Below are 24389 nucleotides of genomic sequence, written 5' to 3'. Positions count from 1 at the left end.
TTCCTATTGTCTGCGTTCAACCAATCAGAAAAGTGTCATTGTGTTTCAAGAACCAATCAAAACGTTTCGAATTTGACAACTTGTAAACAATCGCGAGACTAGAGAAATAATTCTAATAAGACGCATTGAGTGGAAGTTGGAGAAAATCTTTGGGAAATTAAAATTGAATTCGTTCTTGTTAAATGTTTAATGCCCAAAAAAAATTTATTGGAGACGGAACTAAGTGTTTTCTTTGTTCATAAAGAAAGAAAAGATTTATATTTTTATAAGTTTAGCTATCGACATTGTTTAATCGGCCGATAGTGAATTCGAGTTTGTACTTGCTATCGAGCTCGTACCAAAATATTAGAAGCAAAAAGAAACTGGAAAACTTTTTTAAAAAGCGTAATCTAGACTCATGGAAGTTAAACGAGACGACTCAAGATTTAAGAGATTGAATTCGAATATAAAGTCTGACAGTATTTTTAATAAACGAAGATGAGCCGCGCAGATCACTTATTTTAAACAACGAATGCAGTGTAAAGCTAAAGAAAATCGCAAAAAGGCTAGATAACTTTTAAGTCTGACACTGTCACACCGTTGACTTCCACGGGTATTAATTGTAAACTTCTGAACGCTCACAGTTCCGGTATTTACTTCACGTATACTGCGAGGATTAGCTCAATTTGATACTGTTAGAAAAGTTGTTTTGTTTTGTTTTGTTCAAACTGTTAGAAAAGTCGTGAAAAGTGAACACGAACCGTTAGCTAAAGCGTTATCTTATGGCCAACCTTCTAACGTCGCGTTAGCAGTTTATATGAAATGCCAAGAACTTCGAACTCGTGTTATTCAAAAAGTCCTCGAGCTTGTCTATTTTATTCCTTTGAGCGATTTCCCATATCCAGTAGGCAGACTTTCAAAGAAATTTTGTTTTTCTTGTAAAATCTTTCGTATTGCGTCTTTCTGATGATCATTAAACTGTTTGATGCGAAATTTCTTAGCTGCTATCTCGAAGCCTCCCTCTAACGACGCATCTTGTTTTCCATATGGCGCGAATGGTTCCTGGTTTTCGAGAACTAAGCCGTGATTGGTTAATTCATAGGAAAGGAATGTTGTGCTCGGGTAAGCAGCCGCTACTCAGGGGAGAAAGCGTTGCGTGACGACACTGAAAGCGGCTGTGGGGAAGACTAGCTCTCATGGGGCTATAATCGCACCTCTGAGAGACCATTTCAGCGCTTCAAAAGATCATTGACTAAGTTATGCGCTGTTTCTAGCATAAAAAACCTTAGCCAATCCTTGAGGGAAGCTGATACTTAAGGCAAGAGTCATCTATTGTGAAAGCAAATTTTTTCTGTGCTATTTTAGTTGCTGACTTAATAGCGCATTATATAAGTGCACATCTTAGACTATGACCTTGGCTTCCTGTGCCATGGAATTCAAATGCAGATCAAATAAATTAAAAAACCTTATTAGCTAACAATCTATTTCAGTCCTTTCTTAGTCCTGCTTTTTTCTTTGGTTCTACATCTCCTCTGAGAATCATTTCAACTCCTTGGGAGTTGAAATAGCCCCATGCAATTACCCACTTATATTTGGCTCACTTTAGATATGCTTGGCATGTATGTGGTGCTCTAACCTAAAGCCAGTAACAATTTACTGCAACTGTTCTGCACCCATGATGCACCATGTACTGATAAAATTAGTTAACAAGCGCATAATTTTTTAGCCCTTGTTGGTACTAAAATGCTCATAAGGGGCCATATTTAACCTATTTAGGAATTAAAGTCCATTCACTTTGAAACATTTGATCAGCACTGCTCGGGGGTGCAGCAAGATGTCAAACAATGGGGGCAATGCACCATTTCCCACCAAATCCACAGGAAGCCCACACGAATTAACTAAATTTTGGTAACCCCTTCTCTATGCCACACTCTGCTCTTTTTAGTACAATTCTGCACATATACAGTAAACCTTATTCTAGCAAAACAACAATAAAAATTTAATTATTCAAATAAATTATTCAAATTTGCTCATTATAAATGTCAACATCCAATTTAGGACAAACACAGTGCATTCCTTCCACTCCAGTTGGTCTATTTATATGCATGGGTCTGTAACTTATCAGACTGCTTTGTCTTATCACCCTTGCAATGTTGGGAATTACATTCCCTACCCTAAAAGCATGGAAATGGGCTTCATAGTTTAAAGTGGGGATGTTTTTTATAACAAAAAGCAAATTGTTATCATTAAGGGGTCTCCCACTTAAAAAACAAATTTTCTCAATAACTGAGAACTCGGGCAGAACTCCATCATAGCCAGTGTGAACAACTGCTCCTTGGCGGTATTTTGTTCCATGCACCTTACACCAAGTTGTCCTGAAGTGGAAAATTTTTATATTTAATTTAATCTTAAAATTTTAATTTTATCAATCCTATATGTATAGTTTAATAAAGGAGTAGGAGTGTGTTATCAGGTTCAAAGGCAAAGCCAATTGTTTCAGACCTGATAAAACATGATCTACGAGTTTATTAAACTACTTTAAAAATTCATGTTGGAATGTGCTCAAATTCATGCTGGGATGGGTACTTTCTTTTGCCTTCAGCTGGTAAGTTGATATCTTTATATAAAGATTTTAAAATCTTTATAAAGGACCAGCTATTAGTTATGAAACTGCATGCACATGATGGAATTCTTTAAGATTATTGTACCTAATGCTTATTATTATTCATAAGTTTTTGAACTTAAAATCAATCAAGTGTAAGTGTAAGAAATATATTTACATACTCATGAACTATTTCATCAAGCCTTAGATTGTGCACTTGTTCTTGAAGGAAATTTAAGTAGCCAGTTGCTTGTGCTTCCTTTTGGGTCCCTAACAATCAAAGCAGAAATTGAGGTTAGGAAAATGTTTCATACATTGTATAATTTCTCATAGCCTTAAGGTTATATGATGTACCTGGTCCTAATTCAATTGGCTTTTCAATCAAAGGTTGACCATGGTTTGATGCAGTGAATTCATAGCACTGTCTCAGTTGGTGTCTATCAGCCATACTCCATGCAATGTTTGTAAAGTTGCCAATACTTGAAGCCAACTTCTTTATGCGACCATGCTTGGCTTCAAACCTCATGCACCAGGTTGTCACCATTGGGCCAAGCCTGAAATTAGTAAAATATGCTAATAGTGTAACATTACATTTACAATTTTTCCTCAGCGTTTATACTCCCAACATTTATAAGTATTCAAGCCATAACCCCAACAAGTTGTGAGCCCAGTCATCATAACTAGTAGTTGCCATAACAAATGCCCTTAGTTTCAACCAAGATAGCAAACGGATAAAGAGCTAATTTCCTTTACCTTAACATTGTTCTTGGATAGTGTATCAAATAGTGCATTTTTGGAATTACTGATGCATTTGGGTACAACTGCACAAACATCAAGTGATGTTCTTCTATTAGGCCTGCAATGTAGCTCGCTTTGTCCACCTCTATGCAAGGTGAAAATATTATGTCCACAATTTCTAAAAGTGTGATGTATAGGTTCCACTTTTCATCTTCACAAGGAAAATGAGCACCAATCAGGAGGGGTAGAAATCGTCCAAGGCACCACATTTGGGAAGCTGTGAGAATGATAATTAAGAAAACATAAAAAAGAAAGATAGAATGAATGAATGCATAAACGAATGAATGGATGGATTTGTAAATAAATAAAAGAAAAAAGAAAGATAGAATGAATGAATGGATTGATGGATTTGTAAATGAATGAAAGAAAAAAGGAAAGAATAGAAAGAAATATTGGAAGAATTAATTACTAAATGAAAAAAGAAAGAAAAAGAAAAAAGAAAGAAAGAAGAAATAAAAGGAAATGAAAAAGAAAGAATGACCAGGCAGAGCAATACCAAAATAGTTTTATATTTACAGTGTAGATTTAATCTTACCCCTTTGTTTAAGAGAATTGGAGTTTGAATTCATGGTGACACTTGAAATTATGGACGGCTTGTTTGAAACATCAGGGTATCCATAATCAAAGTCTTTTATCCACTGGTTTAGCTGATCCAGACTAAAATATTTCATGTCATTGATTACATGCTTGAGAAGCTCCTTGCATTCATACTGTAGGACACCTTCAAGTATATCATGCATTGCATCTCCTGGGAGCCCACCAATGACATGAAAATACCTTGACTGATTGAGGATTGAACGATAATTGATACCATACATTGTGGTTAGGTCAATTTGGGAATCCTCAATTGCAGTGCAGTGGCGGTCATGCTCAGCTGGGGTTCGAAGTGTAAAGTCAGTTTTATGAAACTAGAATTATTTTAAAAAATCATAAATAAGCAATTAAGAAACATATTATCATTACATAATAAATGAAGGGTGTACACTTAGAATTATGTCAGAGCACAAAAAAATATTTTATGTCTTATACATTACAGCAATATTATTTTATACTGCTTACCATAGAAGAAACTTCATCTGCATTCCCCATACATTCTCTGCATTTTAAGTTAGCGCCACTGCCTACTTTGAAGCCCCCAACTTCTTGTGATCCCAAGTTATCACCTGATACAAATGCCACAGTTCCAGCAAATGATCTGCTTTCACCTTTGATCGTGAACTGGTAACCTGCATCCTATGTAAAATTAAATAAAATTGTATAAAATGTGATGTTTATTTAATGAAAACTCATTATCAACATTCTCATCATCAATCCAGCAATAACACAGTCAACAATCATCTTTATGATAATGAAGATTAACTGTACCTTTTCAAGCTCTGTCAGATCTTTCATAAATGCTTCAAGCATTACATTGGTCCCATGTTTCTTGATAACAGGTCTCTTTGCAATGCAAAGTAGCTGCATACATCTTAATTGGGATCGATATTTTGGGTCAATGTTTCCCAATGTGTAATAAAAAACACCTGCCAGTATAAACAAACATGATTTACTTTTAGTCTTTCATGGGACGTTCACAATTTCTTTATAGCTCTGTAATGCACCTATAAAAGTAAACCCCATTGGACGAGAGTGCAGGCAAAATGTGGGCATTTGATAACATGTGCCCTTGAGTCAGGGATTTGATTGGAAATTTTGCCTTTTAGTGGAACATCTCTTCTTTAGCCTTGTATTTTTCATTTTAGTTGATCAAAATCTGCTCCCCCTCCCTGGGGCATTTGAAAAATCTTTAAGTATTTTGTTTGTTTAAATCCCCACCCTTTGCCCGCCACCCCCCCCCCCCCCCCCCCCCCCCCCCCCCCTCACGGGGTTTACTTTGATAGGGGCATAACTTGGGCTACTAGTTGTCATGGTAGCTTTACCAAGCTTGTGAGTGGAAGTTTTGCTTCCCAAGGGGTTTACCACTTCTACTTCATCATAGTACAAAATCAAATGCAAGGCTTGTGGATCTCTCGAAAAAAGAGGATGCATCGAAAACGCTTGCCCATCAGTAGTCGGCTATCAAACCATCATGACGACGATGTGGGTTTACTACCTATATTTTAGATACGAACAATCTGTGAGCTTGTAATTAAGATACAAAGCTAATTTTCAACACTGTCGAGCTGATGTTATACCTTACCTGTCTTAGAATTGAGGAATCGTTTAGTATCTGTTCCAAACTTGCGAGAAAGGGAATGTCGATTACTTCCGCTTCTATGATGACTCTCCTTCTTTTCGTTCCTTGTTGACGGTGTCCGTGGTAGTGCCCTACAACTCGTTTTCTGGGTTTCTAGAAAGCAATCAAATCAAAAATAACATAAAATAGGCGATAGGCTTAGTTAAAGAAATTGCAGCTAGCTATTGCCAGAAAATCGCCTTAAATAACTTCTTCATGGTTTCGTAAAACTATAATAAACGGTTTTCTTTTGCCATACGAGAAAGAATAATGGTGGCTGCTGGCACGAAATAATTTTACCCATGATGCACTGCGAACTAACGCGCGCCAAAAAAAAGCAACAAACAGATAGATAGATAGAGTAGATATAGGAGGCCAACATTTGCCACAATAAAACAGGACATTTTGTCTATTTTGTAATAATATATTTTTGTAAGCTTGCATCTTATAAAGCGTAGAATTTATTATGTCACTGATGCACTAATAAACAAATAATTTCATTTTCACTGTTTGGAATGTAAATGTGTGTTGTTTTTTTTCCCTTGTTATATCTATTATTTAGATGATGAACTGGATTTCAAAGTTTGAGCTTCCAACACGAGTGAGTAAAAAGTTCATTCAGTATAATCAGGGATGCAGGGTTCCTCATTCTATATGTGCTATTATAAAATAAATTAAATAGTACGCACGCTGTGATTGGTTGATAGCCATGTTTGCATGAGGGTATGTAAACACAGTTGTGACGTCACAACTTTCGTGTCTTCCCGGTACAAGTTCAAAAATTAAAAATTTACAGTTTCTTTCGAGGAAAAAAACGCCCCCAAAAATGTATTTTGAAGACGAAGTTCCAAATTTTGACTTGTGTCAGGGCCACAGGCATAACCCTATGGTCTCATGCAGGTCTTTCTGATCGTAATATCATGACAATCTCTCGTTGGTCACCGCAAAGAGAATTACCTCAGGAGCTACAACACACGTCCTTCATCAGGACAGCTTCGGTTGTTCAGCGACGTGCTTTCTCATGATTTAAATGCACAGCCCGATAAAGAATACAAATATTTCAAGGAAACAGTCAGCAGCTTCAAACTTTTTCCAGCGATAGCTCTTCAGCTCCACAAAATATCTTCACGAGGCAAGACGAAACAATCAACTTCGCTGCCATGTTTTCTGGCTGTTAAATTGAGCAAAATCACGTTTCTTTCAACCGAGAATTCCATTCACAGTGACACTTGTTATCTACTTTTGATCACTTTCGTAAAGACAATCAATTCTCCCAACCTCCCCTCGTGTTGCTATCAGGCTATGTAAACACGGAAAAAGTTTTCTATTGCTTAAATGTACTTTAGTATGTTAAGGTGATGTCATTGAAAAATATTGGTATGCTCTCTTTATGCAGTGCACAACTGAACAGCAGGAGATTCCCACTTACACATTTCTAACATTAATTTTCTTTGCCAGTTCTCTGCATCAGTGGAATTGGGTATCAAATCTAGAAGGTTGAGTGCAAATATGGTAAATGAAATGATAAGGGATGTTTGCACCAACCTTCTAAGCCATACAGATCGTGTTAACAAGGCTGAGCGGGTCCAAACAGCAAAGCTGCTTATAGAAAAGTATCCATTCATGGCTGACAAAGCTGTTCTTGATGGTGCAACACCATGGGTAAGTAGCTTTTTTCCAAGAGTGTTTTGTTGGTTTATCTATAAATGCCTATCCAAAGTTGAAATTGATTTCATAGATTTCATGCACATTGAATTTCATATCGCATTGTTTATTAAATTGACAATTACTGTATCAAATTCAGGAAAGGCCTTTTGTATAGAATTAGTATAGTCTATTGTCTATTTGGCAGCCGATTTTCAGTCCATCGCACAAATGAAATGCATAAAAAAGATTAGTTCTTAAGGCTTTAAAATTTTATTTATGTTTTTAAGTACAAAAAGATAGAAAATAATTGTTTTGGCCGTGTTACCATAGCGACTTAATTCGATACTCCTATGGAGTACAATTAACGCTATAATTGTACTCCTCTCGACCAATCAGAGTCGAGTGATTTTGTTGAGTGTACTATAAGAAAAGTAATTGTACAAAATATGAAATTTTAGAATTTTTTCAAAATTGATTTTTTTTACCTTTTTTCACAAACAGGGCTCCCTTGAAATTAAAATTTTCAATCGAATGAAAAAACTACAAAAAACCAAGCGTGTTGCAGAGATTGGAGAGGAGGGCGATGGACCAGCCAAAAAGAAGAAAAAGACAACAAAAGAGGATTTGTGGTGTGTTAAACCACAGATCCCTGAAGGAGAGACGTTAGTAACGTTAAAAAAAGAGGCAGGGATTTTCAGGCAAGAAGTAAAAAAGAGACCAAAGGATGTAAAGCTGAACCAGGATTTCATGAAGAAGACATACTGTGTTTGCCGACATGAAATCCTAGAAAATCCCAGTCCTGTGGAAGAGGTTTTGGAACTCTACCCACCTCTTCAACAGTTTGTTCATGTAAGTTAGCAAATATTTTTTTAGCCTGATAATACTTCAGTTTTGATTTCTGTTGCTCAGCCAACAGTTTGAATTTTCATGCATTCCAGAAAAAATTTTGTGGAAATTTGAATATTTTTAAAGAATGCACAACTTAAACAATGCAAGGACCCCAAATTCCATGGATGTCACTGGACTGCAAGAATACTGAAAGTGATTATATACCAAATCACGGCAAAGGCTGAGCAACAGAGAACTTTAAACTGGAGTATTATGAACGTAATACCATTGTTGTTGATCTTTATAGATAAGAGCCGAGTTTTCCAGGATTTTTGGGGATCAAGAAGTTGCTGAATTCCATGAAAAATTTAGAAGCTGGAAAACAAAGATCCTTGACTATGCTAAGACAAGGAAAGAGCTTTCAAATTTGATGAGGGAGCTTGAAACTGCTCTCACGCAAGAAGACAGTGATACCACAGGTAAATTCTACTTTTCTCAAAAAGTGATCAAATATTTCTTGAAATGAATGGTAACCACTTTCTTTGAAGTGCGCCCCTTGAAGGTTGAAGTCTAGTTCGCCAACTAGCATTTTAATGGCCATCATTCAAAGATCTGAATATTAAATTGAACAATAAATTCTTATTTTAATGGTGATTTTAGAAATTAAATATTTTGTTCTTCTACTTCTCTAAAATGTTTAATTCAGTCTAAAATCTAGATCAAGAAAAGAATTTATAGTTTTCAATTTCAGCTCTTTGATCGACTGGAGTCCAAATGGGTAATACTGACTAATAGCAACCCAAAAGATCAACAGTTGGTCCAAATGCTAGTTGGCAAATTGAGACTAAGCGACAGTGGTTACAGTATCACTGCACACTACCAAGCATCAATGCATGATTGGCAGAGTGGAAACATGACAGTTATTTTTGTTTCTGTTTGCATGCAAAATGGGTAATGATGTTATCTGCTGACTTTCTTACACTGTCATTAAGACTTGATCTCTGCTGACACTCTTATCATGATGTAGTAAAACCATATCATAATAGAACCCAAAGGGCCAAGTTTTACTTAATTTTGCATGTGTTAAATTTGTCAGTGGTAACATCAGTAAACAGTATAGCCAACAGAAATATTGATTCACATACAGGTGAATGTCTGTATGTCTCCCTGTCTAGTTTAGAGTATTTCTAATCCCTTTCTTCATACTATTGTGATTATTAGAGTTTCAGTGCAGAGCTGCATTCATGGCCCTGAATGAGTGCTTAAAGGTTAGAAAGGGAAAGAAGCATCACCAAGACCAAGTATTCACTGTTCTTGAGGTATGTATTATTGCAATGTGAAACTATGGATCTTAAAGAAAACAAGTAGAAAAATTATCGCAATTGTGCATGAATATATTTGTCAAATGTTTTATTTCTGTTAAACCCCATCGCTTTCTTAAGTTTTTTTTGCTGTATCTGAATATATTTCTACCTTTGATCTTTCAGCGAGAAAACCCCATTGATGAGGAGATAAGACGTTATGTACAGCCTCAAGTAGTTGCTGTAGGTGAGTTGTTCGACATGGACAATCTGTACATAGTTTGCGAAGGAATGATTCTTTGTGTAATTCCTCACAAGAGAATCATCGATGCTATCCTGGCATTGCTTGCTTCCTTTTATATTTTTAACATGGAATATAAAGAAGGAAGCAACATTCTGTCTTTCCTGGAGCAAGCTTTGCTAGGAATTAGCAGAGGAAAGCCCCGGATTACTGTTAGTGCATTTTTTAATTCATTAATAAGTGCATGATTAGTATAGGAAATCCCATGATCTCAAGTACAATTTGGAAATTAATAGACACTCGTAATGTTTTGAAAACATTACGAGTGTTTATTAATTCCAAATTGTACGAGAAGATCGTGCAATTTTTTGTTTATAGTTCACTCAACAAAATTTTAGTAGAAAATGCGAATTGACGCCGTTCATCTTTGTCTATTTGGCGGACGATTTTCAGTCCATCGCGCAACTGAAATGCATAAAAAATATTAGTTCTTAAGGCTTTAAAAAATTTTAAATATGTTTTTAAGTACAAAATGATAGAAATTAAATGTTTTGACATTGTTTTGGCTGTGTTGCCATAGCGACTTAACGCTATAATTGTACTCCTCTCGACCAATCAGAGTCGAGTAATTTTGTTGAGTGTACTATAATATGGCTAATAGATCATTTCAGCATTGTCCTTTGTACAATATGGCATTAGAATGAAATTCCTTGGGCAAGCCCTCAAGCAGTGTACATTAGGTCTGAATACGGGTGCAAGTTTGTTTTTTTTAAATATTTTATGTTCTAATGATTAGCATATGTCGTAATGGTGGATGGACGTGTTTAACACGTTCCTCCTAAAAAACGACGCTAAGTGGCCATTATGGCATCTTTGGAAGAGATAAAGGAGTTACTGAAGATTGAACTATCGCCAATTCATTCTACATTAGAAAACTTGAAGGAAACCTTCGATGAAATGAACAAAACTGTTAAATTTCTATCGGCAAAATACGATGAGTTACTTACTCAAGTCAAATCTGTGAACGAGAAAATCTCTACTCACAGTTCGAGTATCAAGTATATGAGGCTTCAAATGGAAAATGTCGAAAAATCTGCCTCAGAAGCAAAGAATCAAATAGAAGAGCTAGCCCAGTACCTAAGAAGGGATTGCCTAGAAATATCTGGGATTGAAGCAACGAGGGATTGTACTGCTGGAGCCATTGCCGGATCGGTTGGTAAAGCCATTGGTGTGCCTATCACACAAGAAGATATTTCTATCGCACATCCTTTACCTTCCTATAACAAAGATGCGCCGCCAAAAATCATCGTCAAATTCACTCGAAGAGATGTTAGGAATAATTTCTATTCGAAGCGCAAGAACCTTGCAAATAAGAAGATCAAAGATCTACCAGATCTTCAATTAACTTCTGACCATCGTGTATTCATATCCGAATCTTTAACCCCGTACAAGAAAAAGCTTTTTGGCGATGTGAATAAGCTGAAAAAACGTTGGCACTGGAAATTTATCTGGACCTGGAATGGAAGAATATTTCTAAAGCAAGCAGAGGGAACTCCAACGTACAGTTTTGACACCGAAGAAGACTTTGAAAACTTTGAATCACGATATGAATAGAAATATACAGTTGCTATCCTTCAAGCTTGAACGCCGATGGGCACCGTACATATGCTGTGAACTTTTATTAAAATTCCAATATCGAGTCAAGTAAGAGTATAAGGTACTATAACTGTTAATATTCTTTCTTTATTATGTTCTTAAAGGTTTATATAACAGGTTTAATTTAATTTAAGATCACTTAATGCCAACGGCGGATAACTTTCTTTCTGAATTGCCTTTCTACGGTTTAGGCTTAGAAGAGTTTCTTAAAGCAACTGGGGCATGGATTTATCATTCCTCTGCCACTTTGCTAGACTCAAAAGATCTTTTCCAAGATGTAATTGAAAGCCCAGATAAAGATCCAGGATTTCAGGATTATGGGAGTAATATCAAATCTAAATATTATACCATTAAACAAATGGGAAATTTTTTCACTGAGACCAGCAGGAAGAATGGATTCTCCATGATACATTGCAATATACGCAGTCTATCTAAAAATATATCTATGCTGCATGATATTCTTTCTATAACAAAAGAGGTTCCAGATGTTATAGCTATTTCTGAAACGAAACTTAACGAAAATAGTCGGCTAAATATTAGCATACCAGGATACGAATTTTTGAATACAAATTCCAAAACTTCGGCTGGAGGTGTTGGCCTTTATTTGTCTAATCAATTGGAATTTGTCCGAAGAAAAGACCTTGAATTATCAACAATTGACGTCGAGTCATGCTGGATTGAAATTATGCGTAAGAAAGAAAAAAACATTATGATTGGTTGTATCTATAGGCATCCCTCTGGTGACCGTGAGCTTTTTAGTGAAACTATGAAGGACCAATTGGAAAAATTTAACAATAAGGGGTATGAGGTATTTATTTTAGGAGATATAAATATCAACTTCTTGAAATATAATGTCGATAATCAAACATCCGAGTTTCTTGATATGTTGTTGAACCTTGGATTTTTTCCTCTTATTACTAAAGCAACAAGAATCACGGATCATACCTCAACTTTAATAGATCACATTTATACGAATGTACCTCATAAAATATTGAAAGCAGGAATTTGTTTAGCTGATATTACCGATCACCTTCCGGTATTTTGTACAGTATCAAACAGGCTCCCTGTGACAGGCGAAAATAAGTATTATAGAGATTATTCGAACTTTGATAATGATGCTTTCTTGAAAGACATAAAAAATGTTGACTTTAAAAGCCTTATTACAAATGATGTTAACGAAAGTATGAATAGACTTGTTGAAACGCTTCAGAAGATATCTGATTGTCACGCTCCAATACGGAAGGTAACTAAGCAAAAAAGAAGACAATTGAAAAGACCATGGATTACCGCTGCTGTACTTAACTCAATTAAGAAAAAACAAAAGCTCTTTAAAACACACTTCTTAAGTAATGACCTGGAAAAAATTAAGTATTATAAAACGTATAACAATAGATTAAATAAAATCAAAGAAGCTGCTAAAACAAATTACTTTAGAGCACAGTTTGATTTAAACAAAGAAAACTTAAAAACTACATGGAAGCTCATTGGTATGATTATCGAAAGGAAAAAAGCATCGTCAGTAACAAGCATCGAAAAGATCATTCATAACAATAAATGTCATACTGATAAAGCTAGCATTTGTCATCAGTTAAATTCATTTTTTATAAATGTTGGCCAAGATCTTGCTGGGAAAATACCGGAGGTTGATGTCAATCCAAGCCAATACATAAAAACATCGACTCCAAGTAGCTTCATGTTTCGTGGGATACTTACAAATGAGGTACACGATGAAATTCTAAACCTGAAATTGAACAAATCATGCATTGGTGTTCCGCAAAAGTGCATAAGAATATCGAGCAACCACCTTAGTGAAGCATTAACAATAATACTTAATCAATCCCTGCTTCAAGGTATTGTTCCCGATGTTCTTAAAATTTCTAAGGTAACACCTGTCGCCAAAGGAGGAGATGCCATGGATCCAGCTAATTATCGCCCAATTTCAACTTACAATTATCAATTACATTGAAAAACACAATTTTTTATTCGAGTTTCAGTTTGGATTTCGAAAAGGCCACTCAACTTCACTAGCCATTACTGAAATAGCGGACAACCTAAGGAAAGCAATAGACAATAAAATGTATACTTGTGGTGCATTTTTAGATTTTTCAAAGGCCTTTGATACTGTTAATCACAAAATTCTAGTAGAAAAGTTAGAACTATATGGAGTCAGATGAATGTGGACGATGAATTGTGGAATTCCTTAGGGTAGCTCTCTTGGACCTCTCTTGTTTTTATTATATATTAATGATTTGCCAAACTGCTCTGATACTCTGAAATTTAGAATATTTGCTGATGACACGAATGTCTTTGCCTCGCACTATGACTTAAGGGAACTTGAAAAACTAATGAACTATGAGCTCCAAAAAGTTAAGACATGGTGTGACGCAAATAAACTATCAATTAATTATACAAAAACAAATTTCATGATCGTGAAATCAAGTAAAAAGAAAGACGCGGTAATTGATCTGAAATTTCAAAACAGAGATGGTTCAAGCAATTCTTTACAAAGAAAAGACCACATAAAATATTTAGGAGTCATAATTGATGACTGCATATCATGGAGATACCATATTTCTTATGTTTGCTCAAAAATTTCACGAAATATTGGAGTGATATCAAAATTACGGCATTATCTCTCCATTCATCAACTGAAACAAATTTATTACAACCTTGTTTATCCCTACATATCATATGCAATATTGGCCTGGGGAAGCGCTTATAAAACGCACATTAAGAAAGTGCAAGTCAAACAGAATATAGTTGTAAGAATAATGTTCTTTGCTGTATCTTTTGGCGAAAACACCGAAAGCGCTCTTCCCTTGCTAAATCTCTTGGAGCTTCTCACAGTAAATAATATTTATCGTCTTCATGCTTTAAAATTTACTCATTTATGGCACAAAGGTAAGCTCCCAGAGACACTTTCCTCTTTTTTCAAATATGCAAAAGATATCCATCCTTACAATACCAGGTACGCAGCAAAGCAAAACTTGCATAAATCACAAGTGCGTACCAATATAGGCAAGCAAATGACGGCTAATATGGCGATTGAACTCTGGGAACAAATTCCTAGCCACTTAAAAAATGTTAATGTATTTTCGTTTGCGAAAAAATTAAAAAGTTATTTACTTGCCGACCAATTACAGATAAAAATTTAGTTCTTCCTTAGATTTTCCTTTTTCTAAATATTCTATTTCTTTCTTCATATATGTTAATATATACCATACATGTCATTACTCTAATTGTGGATTAACAGTTTTATTGTTCAGTTAAATTGTAATTATTTTTTATGTACTTGGTTCTTCTTCAGTTTACTCCAATGTTAAATTTTAAATTGCTGGGGTCTAACTCGAAAACCTTATGGTTAATTTAGACCCCAGGCTCTGAATTATGTTCTTTTGACAATTATCTATTCTTTATTTTCTTAGTTGTTTTCTATAGTTGTTTTTCACATTTCATGTAAATTTTCTTGTATGAGCAAATAAAATTGTATTGTATTGTATTGTATTGTTCTAAAATTATTGTTAATTAATTAAAACTTGAAAGTTTCTGAGGTCATTTGCAGGCTTTTTCTGTTTTTCTACCCCTAAGAGAGAAACTCACTTTCTAAAAATGCCTCCAAAATATATAATATATTTTTCCGAGTTCCCAAGGAATGCCTGCTGCCGCGCATAAAAGAATCATTTCCACAGGGTTACCCACGATTGTATGTGATATATTCATAAGTAATTACCAAAACAGCTCGTGGAAATTCTAAGTAGTTTGGACTAGCAAGGTCGACAATTCTTGATTTCTCGTTGGCATTTATGAATATCTTACTTGCAACTGAGGCTAACCCTGTGCAAATACATCTGCAGTAAAGCAGTCATGTAAAATTTCTGCAGTCATGTTTTGAATTTAAAAAGGGTCTATTGCCATTGTAAAACTTATAAGAGTTTAAGAAGCCTATTCTTTGAGTCAGAAAATCGTGGGGCCCCTGTACTTTACTGCAGGCCAACTGTCTGGCTGCAAAAATATCCCAATATTCTCATAAAGAAAGGAAAATAGATAATGAAAGCAACAGCACAGCAGCTTTATCCCCTGATCTTCTCTGGAGTCAAAGAATATAGACCTGATGGCTTTTCTATGACATTCAACAATGATTGAATTACTTTTTATCCGCATGCCTATGTGTGTTATGACTTTTTGAAAGCATTTAAAAAGTTGTTTTTATGTAGTTAAAGTTATAGTTTACAGTTTAATAGACCCTTTGCCAAAATGTATTATGCTTTTGTTTGAAGTGCAAATTTCTTGCTACTTCTTTCTCTAGAATATTCAATTGATGTAACTGTTTTCTTAAGAGGAAATAACACCTTAGTTTTTGAAGGGTCAATGCAGAATACCACTTCTATCAGATGTCCTCATGGTATTCATACAAACTTTCATGACATGCAGTTGCTGTGGTATTTTTCATTAATTCTTCTCAAACATTGGTATTTCCTATAACAATTTATTTCACACTACAACTTGTCCATGTCAAACAGCTTGCCTACTTCAGCTATGAAAGCTGGAATGTGAAGGTGTAAAAAGCCTAATTTTATTCCTGTTTTAGAAATGTTCTTGAGGCTCTGGTGCAGTCCAAGTTATCCATTGTAGTATACTGTACCGGAAGTCAAAATTACCTGTGTTCTGATTGGTCGACCAATCAGTATGAAGTATAGCTTGACAAATATGTTTAGTTTTTGAATGTGGACATTTTGAATTTTGACTTCCGGTACAAGTCCAAATGGACAACGTGCACAGGGGTGTTTCTCCAGGTAGTGAGGAAGGAGCAACAGAATTCTACCCCTGGGTTCCTGAATATAGTAATGATATTGTTACTTTGAAACTGATTATCAGAAATCAAAGAGTAATTGTATTACTGTGACTACTTAGTTAACCAAACGCAGGTTTGGATTTCCTTAGGGTGCTTTGGCTTTGAAGGTAAGTGTACAATAGCTAGATGTCATGTAACCTTTCTCATTGACAAAGAAACTTCTATTAAAGATGAATTTGAGACTTGACATTATTGGTGTGAAAAGCTGGATCAGAGTTGTCCATTTTATTATTTTATTTCATCAACCCATGTTCTTTGGAGTTAAGTTACCCCTTGAATTTACTCTTAAGTATAACTGTGTCTTCAGGACCCTACTACAGCCACATCCTATGTAAGCATTTTAAAGTGGAAGGGTGAATCAAGCAATTAAATAGGGTCGTATTGGCACCTCCAGAAACCCTAAATCGTCATGCCTTTGGGGCATTTTGACCCCAGTAGAAGGGCTGAATTAAACAATATGAAAGGGTCGTATTGGCACCTCCAGAAACTCTAAACTATCATCCTTTAGGGCATTTTGACCCCAGTAGAAGGCCGAATCAACCAATAATATGGGTCAGTTGCACTTCTCCCAACTATCCGAGTGTACCATCAATAGATTTACACACGCTAAGCATTGACCATTGCTTAATTGGATTTAGATTTCATCTGAATAAACTACTACTGTATTGCATTGCATTGCATTGTAAGGTTTATTTAAAGGAAAAAAGATAGCTGAAAAACCTGAAACAGAAGGCAATTATTTTAATTATCTTTAAAAAAACATGTTTTACGATATGCAAATACTTCTATTGAAACACAATATATAAAACAGCATTTTATTTTGAGGTTATAGTATTAGTTCTCTAACCAATGTTTCAAAATAAAATCCTCATGCACTTTTTTTATTTATCCTATCAATTACAAAAGTATTAATGTTTCACTCTACTCTGACGAATGTCGAGCTAATTTGTAAAACGAAAAAAATAAAAAAAATAAACTTAGCATTTTAGAGACTATATTCCTTGAAGTCTATAAACATGATTGCATGCTACTTATCATGCTCTTTAGGTAAAAAATGTCTTGGCAGAAGTAGAAAGAGAAAGAGTTAAGGAAGATGTAGTGGAATCCTACCAAGCTTAAGCAACATAATTCTGAGCAGTGTGAGGCTCGTAATGCACTAAGATCTATTCAGAGTAGGGAAAAGGAATGGGTGGCGTTCGCGGCTAACGCGTCGTCTTTCACCACTGTGAGTCCAACGGGTTGGGCCGCTGGTTTGAGCCCTGCGGTCGCCACGTGAATTGAGTTTGTTTGATGTGTTGTTCTCTCCTATGCAACAAGGGTTTTCTCCAGGTTCTCCGGTTTCCTTCCTCCGTAAAAATCAACATGTGTGTTGAGCGTTGTGTGCATAGAATATTGAATGTAGTGGAAGTGCGTGTGAGCGAGAAGTGTTCCCAATTAGCGCGAAAGCGCTAGAACGACTAGAGACTTTAAATGATTTTTATTTATTCCTTAATTTTTTTAATACTTGGTCGTTTGCCTCCTTCGGGTGGAATTTCCCGCTTATTTTGTGCACACAAGCGTCTAAAATGTTATCCCGCCAAACCTAGTGGGGCCTCCTATCCAGGACGTTTTGTTTTTGTCTTCTTGGAGCATACGATGGCGACCGTTAAAGAGAGTAAGGTGAGTTGCAACTTTTCCATTTTGGTCACTGTATACAACGTGCGACTTGTAAAATATGGATTTATTATGATAACCTGGTTCCCAAACTATCTATAGCTCAGTTATAAAACCCTCATGCAGAATTCAAAGTCCCTCGACTTCCTCTTTTTAAACACTAATGGGGATCCTTTGTCGTCTTCCAAAGTATGGCGACGCCTTACCACCGTCGTCCAGAGAACGGGCGTAATACAAAGATCCATCTGCCCTTCAGATGTCCGGAAGGGCATCATCACTGGCATATACGAAGACGATGAAGTTGGGGAAAACGAAATGGACGATTTGAGCGTCCTCACGTGCCACAGAAGGGGGTAATCATTTATAGCTTTTTCTCATTCATGCATAGCCACATATTGTAACTCCTTTTCCGTTTGCAATGTTTTATTTCAGTACTGCTGGTCGTCTTTACAATGTACGCAAACGACAGAAAATGGGAGCAAGGGCTGCAGAGTTGCTACTAAGGAAGCGCAAGTCTGTATTGGAGTAAGTAGTGATAGGTAAATGTAGCCTAACTTCCTTTTTCCAACTGAATCTACAAGTTATTTTGCAGGAGCAGCACATCAACCGCTACAGCATCAACTAGCAAGAAAGATGAAAATGAGGACTCTGACGAAGTTGAGGTACCCGTTCCACTTCAAAGGTAGGATATTAATAATACGTCACTATCTGCGATAATGATATGGAGGTAATCCAAAAAAGGGAAATCCTGTAAAGTGATACTTTATATAATTGTTGGAGTGCTCATCGTAAAGCCTACCCTCTGGACAACTCTCCCTAGGAGTTTGAGCGACGACTGTTGAATACTCAATGAGATATAGACGTTATCATAAAAAAAGAGGGAATCCTGTAAAGCGATAGTTGATATAATTGTTTGAGCGGTCATCGTAAAGCCTACCCTCTGGAGAACACTCATACTTACTTGTTTTGTTCTTAAAGGACCAAAGCTCGGGAATGATGGAGCCAAGAGGACACTGGCAGAATCTCCAGGGAGTTGAGGAATATTATCAAATGAAGTCGCTCCCTACTAGAGCCACAATAAAACAACATTTTAGTACAACACTTCCGGCAATATGGAATAGGGAACTAGGGAATGATTAGCAATGCAGATGTGTCGAAAAGGCACAAAGCCTTTGGAAGAGCAACCACGATTAGAAGTCTCACATCAATAGGACATTTTTGAATTGAACTCTTTTTATGGCAGTGATATTTATACAGTAAAGAATGACCTTATTCATAATACATTTTGTCGAAAAGACCTTTAATTATGTAAAAGATAATAAAAAATGTGATTTTTTCCGGTGCTCCATTGTGATTTTGCCTAGGGAAATGTGATTTCTTCCGTAAGAGTGTGTATTTTTCCTCATGACTGTGATTTCTTCCGGGAATTTAGTCCCTAAGGAGAACTACCAAACGGATTGAAAATACGCCACGCATAAAGTCAAAAGGTAAAGATGACGACTTGCAAGACATAATTGACAATATTCTTCAAGAAGCGGAACTCAAGAAGAAAAATCCTCTGCTGACGAGGCCATAACCCAGTGCGAGAAGGGTGTAAGTTATGCTATTGACAATGGAAAAACTCCTTCAATGATAGAACTGGTAACTTTGCAGAAAAAGCTGATTTGGTTGTCAGCTGCAAAGTTTGCTGATTCATTTTACTTCCAATGTACAGCTTTAAAAACATCTAAGACCTTACGAGATAAAATCAAAAGAGAAGAAAAACAAAAGCGTACTCCTGAGAAGATGGCAGAAGACGAAATCCGTCCTACTGAGCAATCTATACGAGACATAGTCCGCTCAGAAGTCCAACGAGCTTCAAAGTCCATTCCACGAAGTCTCTCGAAAACAAAGAAAACCAACCCATCTCTGAGGCTCAGTTTAACGAGCAGTTTCAAGATTTTACTCCTGACAGAGATCTTGAAAGTTTTTTTAATAGAGCTTGCCAAAATGTACATAAACATTGATCAGGTACTTAAAACCATATCACTTCAGGGTAGCAATAGGTGTAGACTGAGCTTCCTTTGGCAAGGATGAAGCTACGGGTTGCCTCCTTTCCTTCTTGAATGTAGGTGAAATGATTGCAAGTGAGGCTGAAAATTACTTGATTGCCTATTCTTCAGTCGTTTCCTACAAGGCTCGTAACTTACCTATTACGCATGGATTTCTCAAGGTCGAAGTGGTGCTTTTAATTATACTCCAGAATAGTCACCTGAAATAACAATGTGTAACCAACTTTATTTTGCTCTGCTCTTACAAATTATAGCGAGTTATAAAAGGATATCTGCATAAATTACCACAACTAAGTGACAATAAATCCCATAACTCCACTAGGGTGTCCTGCTCTCGTCGCCATTTTATTTCACTCTGGGTTCAACACGGATGCTGGAAAACGTGGTTCGGATAATCCTGACGTTTCACCGTCCATCATCGTTTAAAGATAAACTTCTAAAGTAAAAATCAGGTGGTGTTAAGGGCAAAGGTCTTGAGGGTCAGATTTTTCAACGATCCAGAAGCATTAAAGATGCTCCAGGATGCCATTTTACCTAAGGCTTCAAGCCTGATAGCCCGAGCGGTCAAGGCTCCTCTAAAGGCTTCAGATATTCAACCTCCAGCGACTAAAAGGTCTAGAGGGGCAGAGAATTACTCCAGGGAAGTGGAAAATGGGACTCCTGAGCAAGTGAACCAGGAGGTGGACAATCAGTTTCCGCATGATACTAGCGGTGATGATGAGGATGAATTAAATCAGTCTCTGTCGCGGTGGCAGGTGTCAAAGTCGTTAGCGACCTTCCTAGGGACAATACATAATCCTGACAATTTTTGGAAGAAAAGCTATTGGTAGACAATACCCTTGGCATTGGAAAACATTACAGCTTTAAATCAAACAGCTGAGCAACACACCAGAAAAGCAGTTCAGACACACTACCTTACAAGGAACTTTGCCCTGCAGCTCACACAAAAGGTCATATCAGAGAACATACATGAAAAATATGGAAACACTTTTGAATACAGAGATGTATTTATGGGCAAGACAGACATGGGACAGCATGTTACAGTTGAAGAGTTCATACCTGGGGATTTTGAAAAGCACATCAATAATAATATGTGAAATATGTAGTAGTCATACAGAAAGTGAAGAGAGTTTGAAATCCCACTCACTTGTCCACTTTAGTTATGAAAAGTCAAAAGGAAGATTGATGTAAGTAGACATCCAGGGGTCTGGATTGTAATTACATAATTTGCATGATCCAGAGATTGCTTCCAGTGACCATGTCAGTGAAGAAGGAGAACTTAACTTTTGCAATGGCAATTTATCAACAGTAGCAACTGACAACCTTTTTAAGTATCATACCTATAATATCTATTATAAACTTCTAAACATTAAATAGATCCCAGAGTAAGTTATTTCAAACATTCAATAGAGTCGCTTTTGCATGAGTGGGAAATGGTACAGAAACGATACCGCTACCATATGGCATGGCAGACGATTCGACTGTTTTCTTAGAGTACGATACCACATAGTGCTGTTTCCAACTTATTGAAAAGAAATTACGGTACAATACCATACGGTATTTCACTCATTCAACTCTATTACACCTGCATTTCATATTATCATTAGTTTGAAAAAATGAACACAGTTGAAGTTATTGGCCTTGCCTTACCTTAAATTGAAATTGAAAGTTTTTGTCTTAAAAAATGGTACCTATTAATTATTGGCTTTATTTGGTTATCTTTTTCTTTTCAAAGCTATGAAATACCAAATCTAATATCAAATCTCTCATTCTGGCCGAGCGCGGACCGTGGAAGAGTCTGTCAACTTGAAGGGGATCCCTTTGTCATTCGTTCAATATGGTAGATATGTGCATGCACACGTAATTTTTTTGGAATTTTCCAATGAATAGATCTTCAGTACTTTCGTCACAAGTTAATAGTTAACTTAATCCTTCAGCATAAATATGTTTTGGCGCTTAATTTAAATTTTATGCTGGAGGATGAGACAGGGCACTAGTTTAAGTTGATTCGTGTTTTCGGTCCTTCCCTGCATTTCTTGAAAATTTGGTGCGCTATTCCAAACAGCTTGATGCCAAATGGCATAAAAGAAAAAATTTTGAACAGCGACATTGCCAAGTTTTTTCCTGGTGAGATATTGCAAGTGTCCAAAGAAGAAAGACGTAGAGGTAGTTGCTACCTCATTTCGCCTGCTTGCGACAAGCCTTTGATCGAAACTTGAAAAGAACAGTTTTATAAATCAAATGATTTTTAAAGCTCAAAACCCATATAAACTCTTTCGTTTGTGATGATAACATTATGGCGGGGGGAAATGGCGCAATAACATCAGTGTAGATACACCAACAGAAACCCCTCAAGATCAAGGCAGTGGAGCCGTACATTATCTCCTTCTAGAGACTTCTGCTGCAGGACTAAAAATGTTGGAGGTTAGTGAGTTAGGACCACGACTCATGTTATTCTTGATGCATTGTTGGCTTTGCAACGATGCCTCCTTATCATCAAGCCTAAATGAAAACCGTATTAGCAGATCTTCACCCGGGTGATGCTGTACGACATGCATGTCTGCAGATCTTCTTGAACGAAATGATTTAGGGCTGATTGAATAATGAACAAGGAAAGTTGAAGCCTTCTTTTTGTAAGTCGCAAACAACACATTACGGAAACAATAACGAGTGTTGAGAATATCGTGAAGATCAGAGGTAAATAAATTGATCGATGTATGTTTTCTCCTTACTGTCGGTCTCTGAAACGACAGAATTAATAATGGTTGGGTATATTAAGGTGCCAGTATAAGTAAGAAGTATTCAGTATCAGTTTTATGTATCTATTTATTTATTTGTTTATTTGTCTATCGCTTTTAAATACTCCAAACAAGCTATTACTATCATTATTAGCCATTCATCTTTAAAACTGCTGTGCGTGTTCAACTACTTCACGAATCATGAACCTTGACTACTTTTCCGAAGTTAAACAGAGATCGAAAAGAAATGTTATCCACTGGTTACAGAGAAGAGCTCTTCTTCCTGATCCTCTTTTTCGTGGTGAGTGTAATTAACCCAATGCCAGTTTAGGTTGGCAAACTGTAAGTTTTGTAATGTTGGCTGCCAGGTAAAGGTGCAGAGAAGGAAGGCAGCAAGGCACGAGCAAGATTGCCCATACAGACCTGCAACTTGCACTTGGTGCCAACTTGAAATTCCTAGAATTTCGATCATCACACACAAAGCCACAGAGTGCAAGAAGCGGAAGGTCCTATGTCCCTATTTCAAGGAGCCAAATGACAGCCACAAGGTTGATATGTGATTCTTTGTGATGGCCTTTTTAAATGTTTTTGCTAAAACATTAAATTGGAATTCCAATTCTCTGTCAAGTCTAGAACTATTAAGACATTATTTCAATTATTGTTTGTGGTCACAGATGCGACGCCACGCAGCACATGTTTACATGCCCTAACCGAATACAGAAATGCGGGGTTCGTGGTTGCGATTTTAGTGGCAACCAAGAAAACATGTTGCTCCACAAGAGCATGAACGTGGCGAAGCACAATGAGCTACTCATACACGAACACCGCGATATGATGGTTTTATTAAAGACCAAGGTACATTCCAGTCTTTTATAAGTGTAGACTATAATTAAGGAATATAAAAATAAGAATGGATTTTCGTTTAAAAACAACGTTAGTAATATAGGCCGGCTATGTATGTCTAGTCATGCAAATCTCTATTTTCAGGAATGCTTACGGTTGCTTATATTATTGAATTTCAGCCTACCTCATCGATGACCAGGTACCAAGAGGAAGTACTCGGTGCCTGGTCATACACCTGGTCTATTGGCGAGGAAGCCGCAGATGACATGATTTCTTCCAAGGCAAGAGGGGTTCCAAATACTGAATTTTCAGGGCTTGTAAATGGCACGCAACTAAAATGAAGGCTCTTGCTCTACCTGAGCACAGGAGAGATCTCTGTTCAAATGAAGAAAGGGGAGCAAGGGCCATACACCTTTAAGATGCTGTAAGTTAATGCAGAACCATAATTAGTATATCCAAAATAATGTGTCACTTGTAGATGTACTATAAAATCACTAAAATGCTGCAATTCATTGATTTGTTTGTGCGTTGTCCAAATGTATGTTTGCCGTAGAAGATGCACAAAATACCTCGACAATGACAGTCTTACTGAGAAGAGGAGAGATGGCTGGCTGGCAATCTCGACTCTGGCTAAGAAATCGCAACGTCCTGCCACTAGTCATACGTGCAACGTTAACCTTGGTACGTTACACGTAAATTGGTTAAAGTCGTACTTGGATGAAAATGTCCCAAATTTTTGGAAAGTCCGAGTAATTCAAATATTTCAGTGAAAATAATATGACTCGATTATTATTGTAAAGGCCAGGCTGGCGAAACATTTTTGTTTGTGAACCATGCAGCAGTTGGCCGTTAGTTGGCCAAAGTTGAGAATACATGACGTCATATATATATATATATATATATAGAAGAAAAACTACAGGACCCACACACCCTATACATACGGCACTCTTCAAACAAGTCACAAACAATTGATTGGCATGCACTA

General features: G+C 36.5%; 4 protein-coding genes across 5 annotated transcripts; 3 read left to right on the top strand and 1 right to left on the bottom strand.

The window, feature by feature from the left end:
* Positions 1-1977: 1977 nt before the first annotated feature.
* On the bottom strand, positions 1978-23810 carry LOC116291051 (uncharacterized). Of its 2 annotated transcripts, XM_089026623.1 has the most exons (10): positions 23589-23810; positions 5559-5708; positions 5299-5471; positions 4745-4902; positions 4439-4612; positions 3915-4287; positions 3335-3596; positions 2936-3135; positions 2764-2851; positions 1978-2354 (listed from the first exon to the last, which is right to left on the bottom strand). In XM_089026623.1, the coding sequence occupies exons 3-10, from the start codon at positions 5405-5407 to the stop codon at positions 2000-2002; spliced, it is 1719 nt and encodes a 572-aa protein (XP_088882749.1). In that variant the 5' UTR covers positions 5408-5471; positions 5559-5708; positions 23589-23810; the 3' UTR covers positions 1978-1999. The 2 variants fall into 2 exon arrangements, with proteins under 2 accessions (XP_088882749.1, XP_088882750.1); XM_089026624.1 differs by lacking the exon at positions 23589-23810 and having other exon boundaries at positions 5559-5733.
* On the top strand, positions 6059-9260 carry LOC148912837 (uncharacterized). Its single transcript, XM_089026315.1, has 5 exons — positions 6059-6195; positions 7053-7256; positions 7743-8090; positions 8377-8548; positions 9166-9260. Exons 1-5 carry the CDS (start codon positions 6157-6159, stop codon positions 9258-9260), a joined length of 858 nt encoding a protein of 285 aa, XP_088882441.1. The 5' UTR covers positions 6059-6156.
* On the top strand, positions 9235-9859 carry LOC148912836 (uncharacterized). Its single transcript, XM_089026314.1, has 2 exons — positions 9235-9388; positions 9557-9859. The coding sequence occupies exons 1-2, from the start codon at positions 9314-9316 to the stop codon at positions 9857-9859; spliced, it is 378 nt and encodes a 125-aa protein (XP_088882440.1). The 5' UTR covers positions 9235-9313.
* On the top strand, positions 11410-13233 carry LOC148912835 (uncharacterized). Its single transcript, XM_089026313.1, has one exon. It carries the CDS (start codon positions 11410-11412, stop codon positions 13231-13233), a length of 1824 nt encoding a protein of 607 aa, XP_088882439.1.
* Positions 23811-24389: the final 579 nt, after the last annotated feature.

Source organism: Actinia tenebrosa, unplaced genomic scaffold, assembly GCF_029948245.1.
Source record: "Actinia tenebrosa isolate PJP-AT-01 unplaced genomic scaffold, QUT_ActTen_1.0 PGA_scaffold10__47_contigs__length_13832649, whole genome shotgun sequence".
NCBI lineage: Eukaryota > Metazoa > Cnidaria > Anthozoa > Actiniaria > Actiniidae > Actinia > Actinia tenebrosa.
Note: the sequence above shows the minus strand (reverse complement) of the source record. Positions and strands in the feature narration are given on the sequence as shown.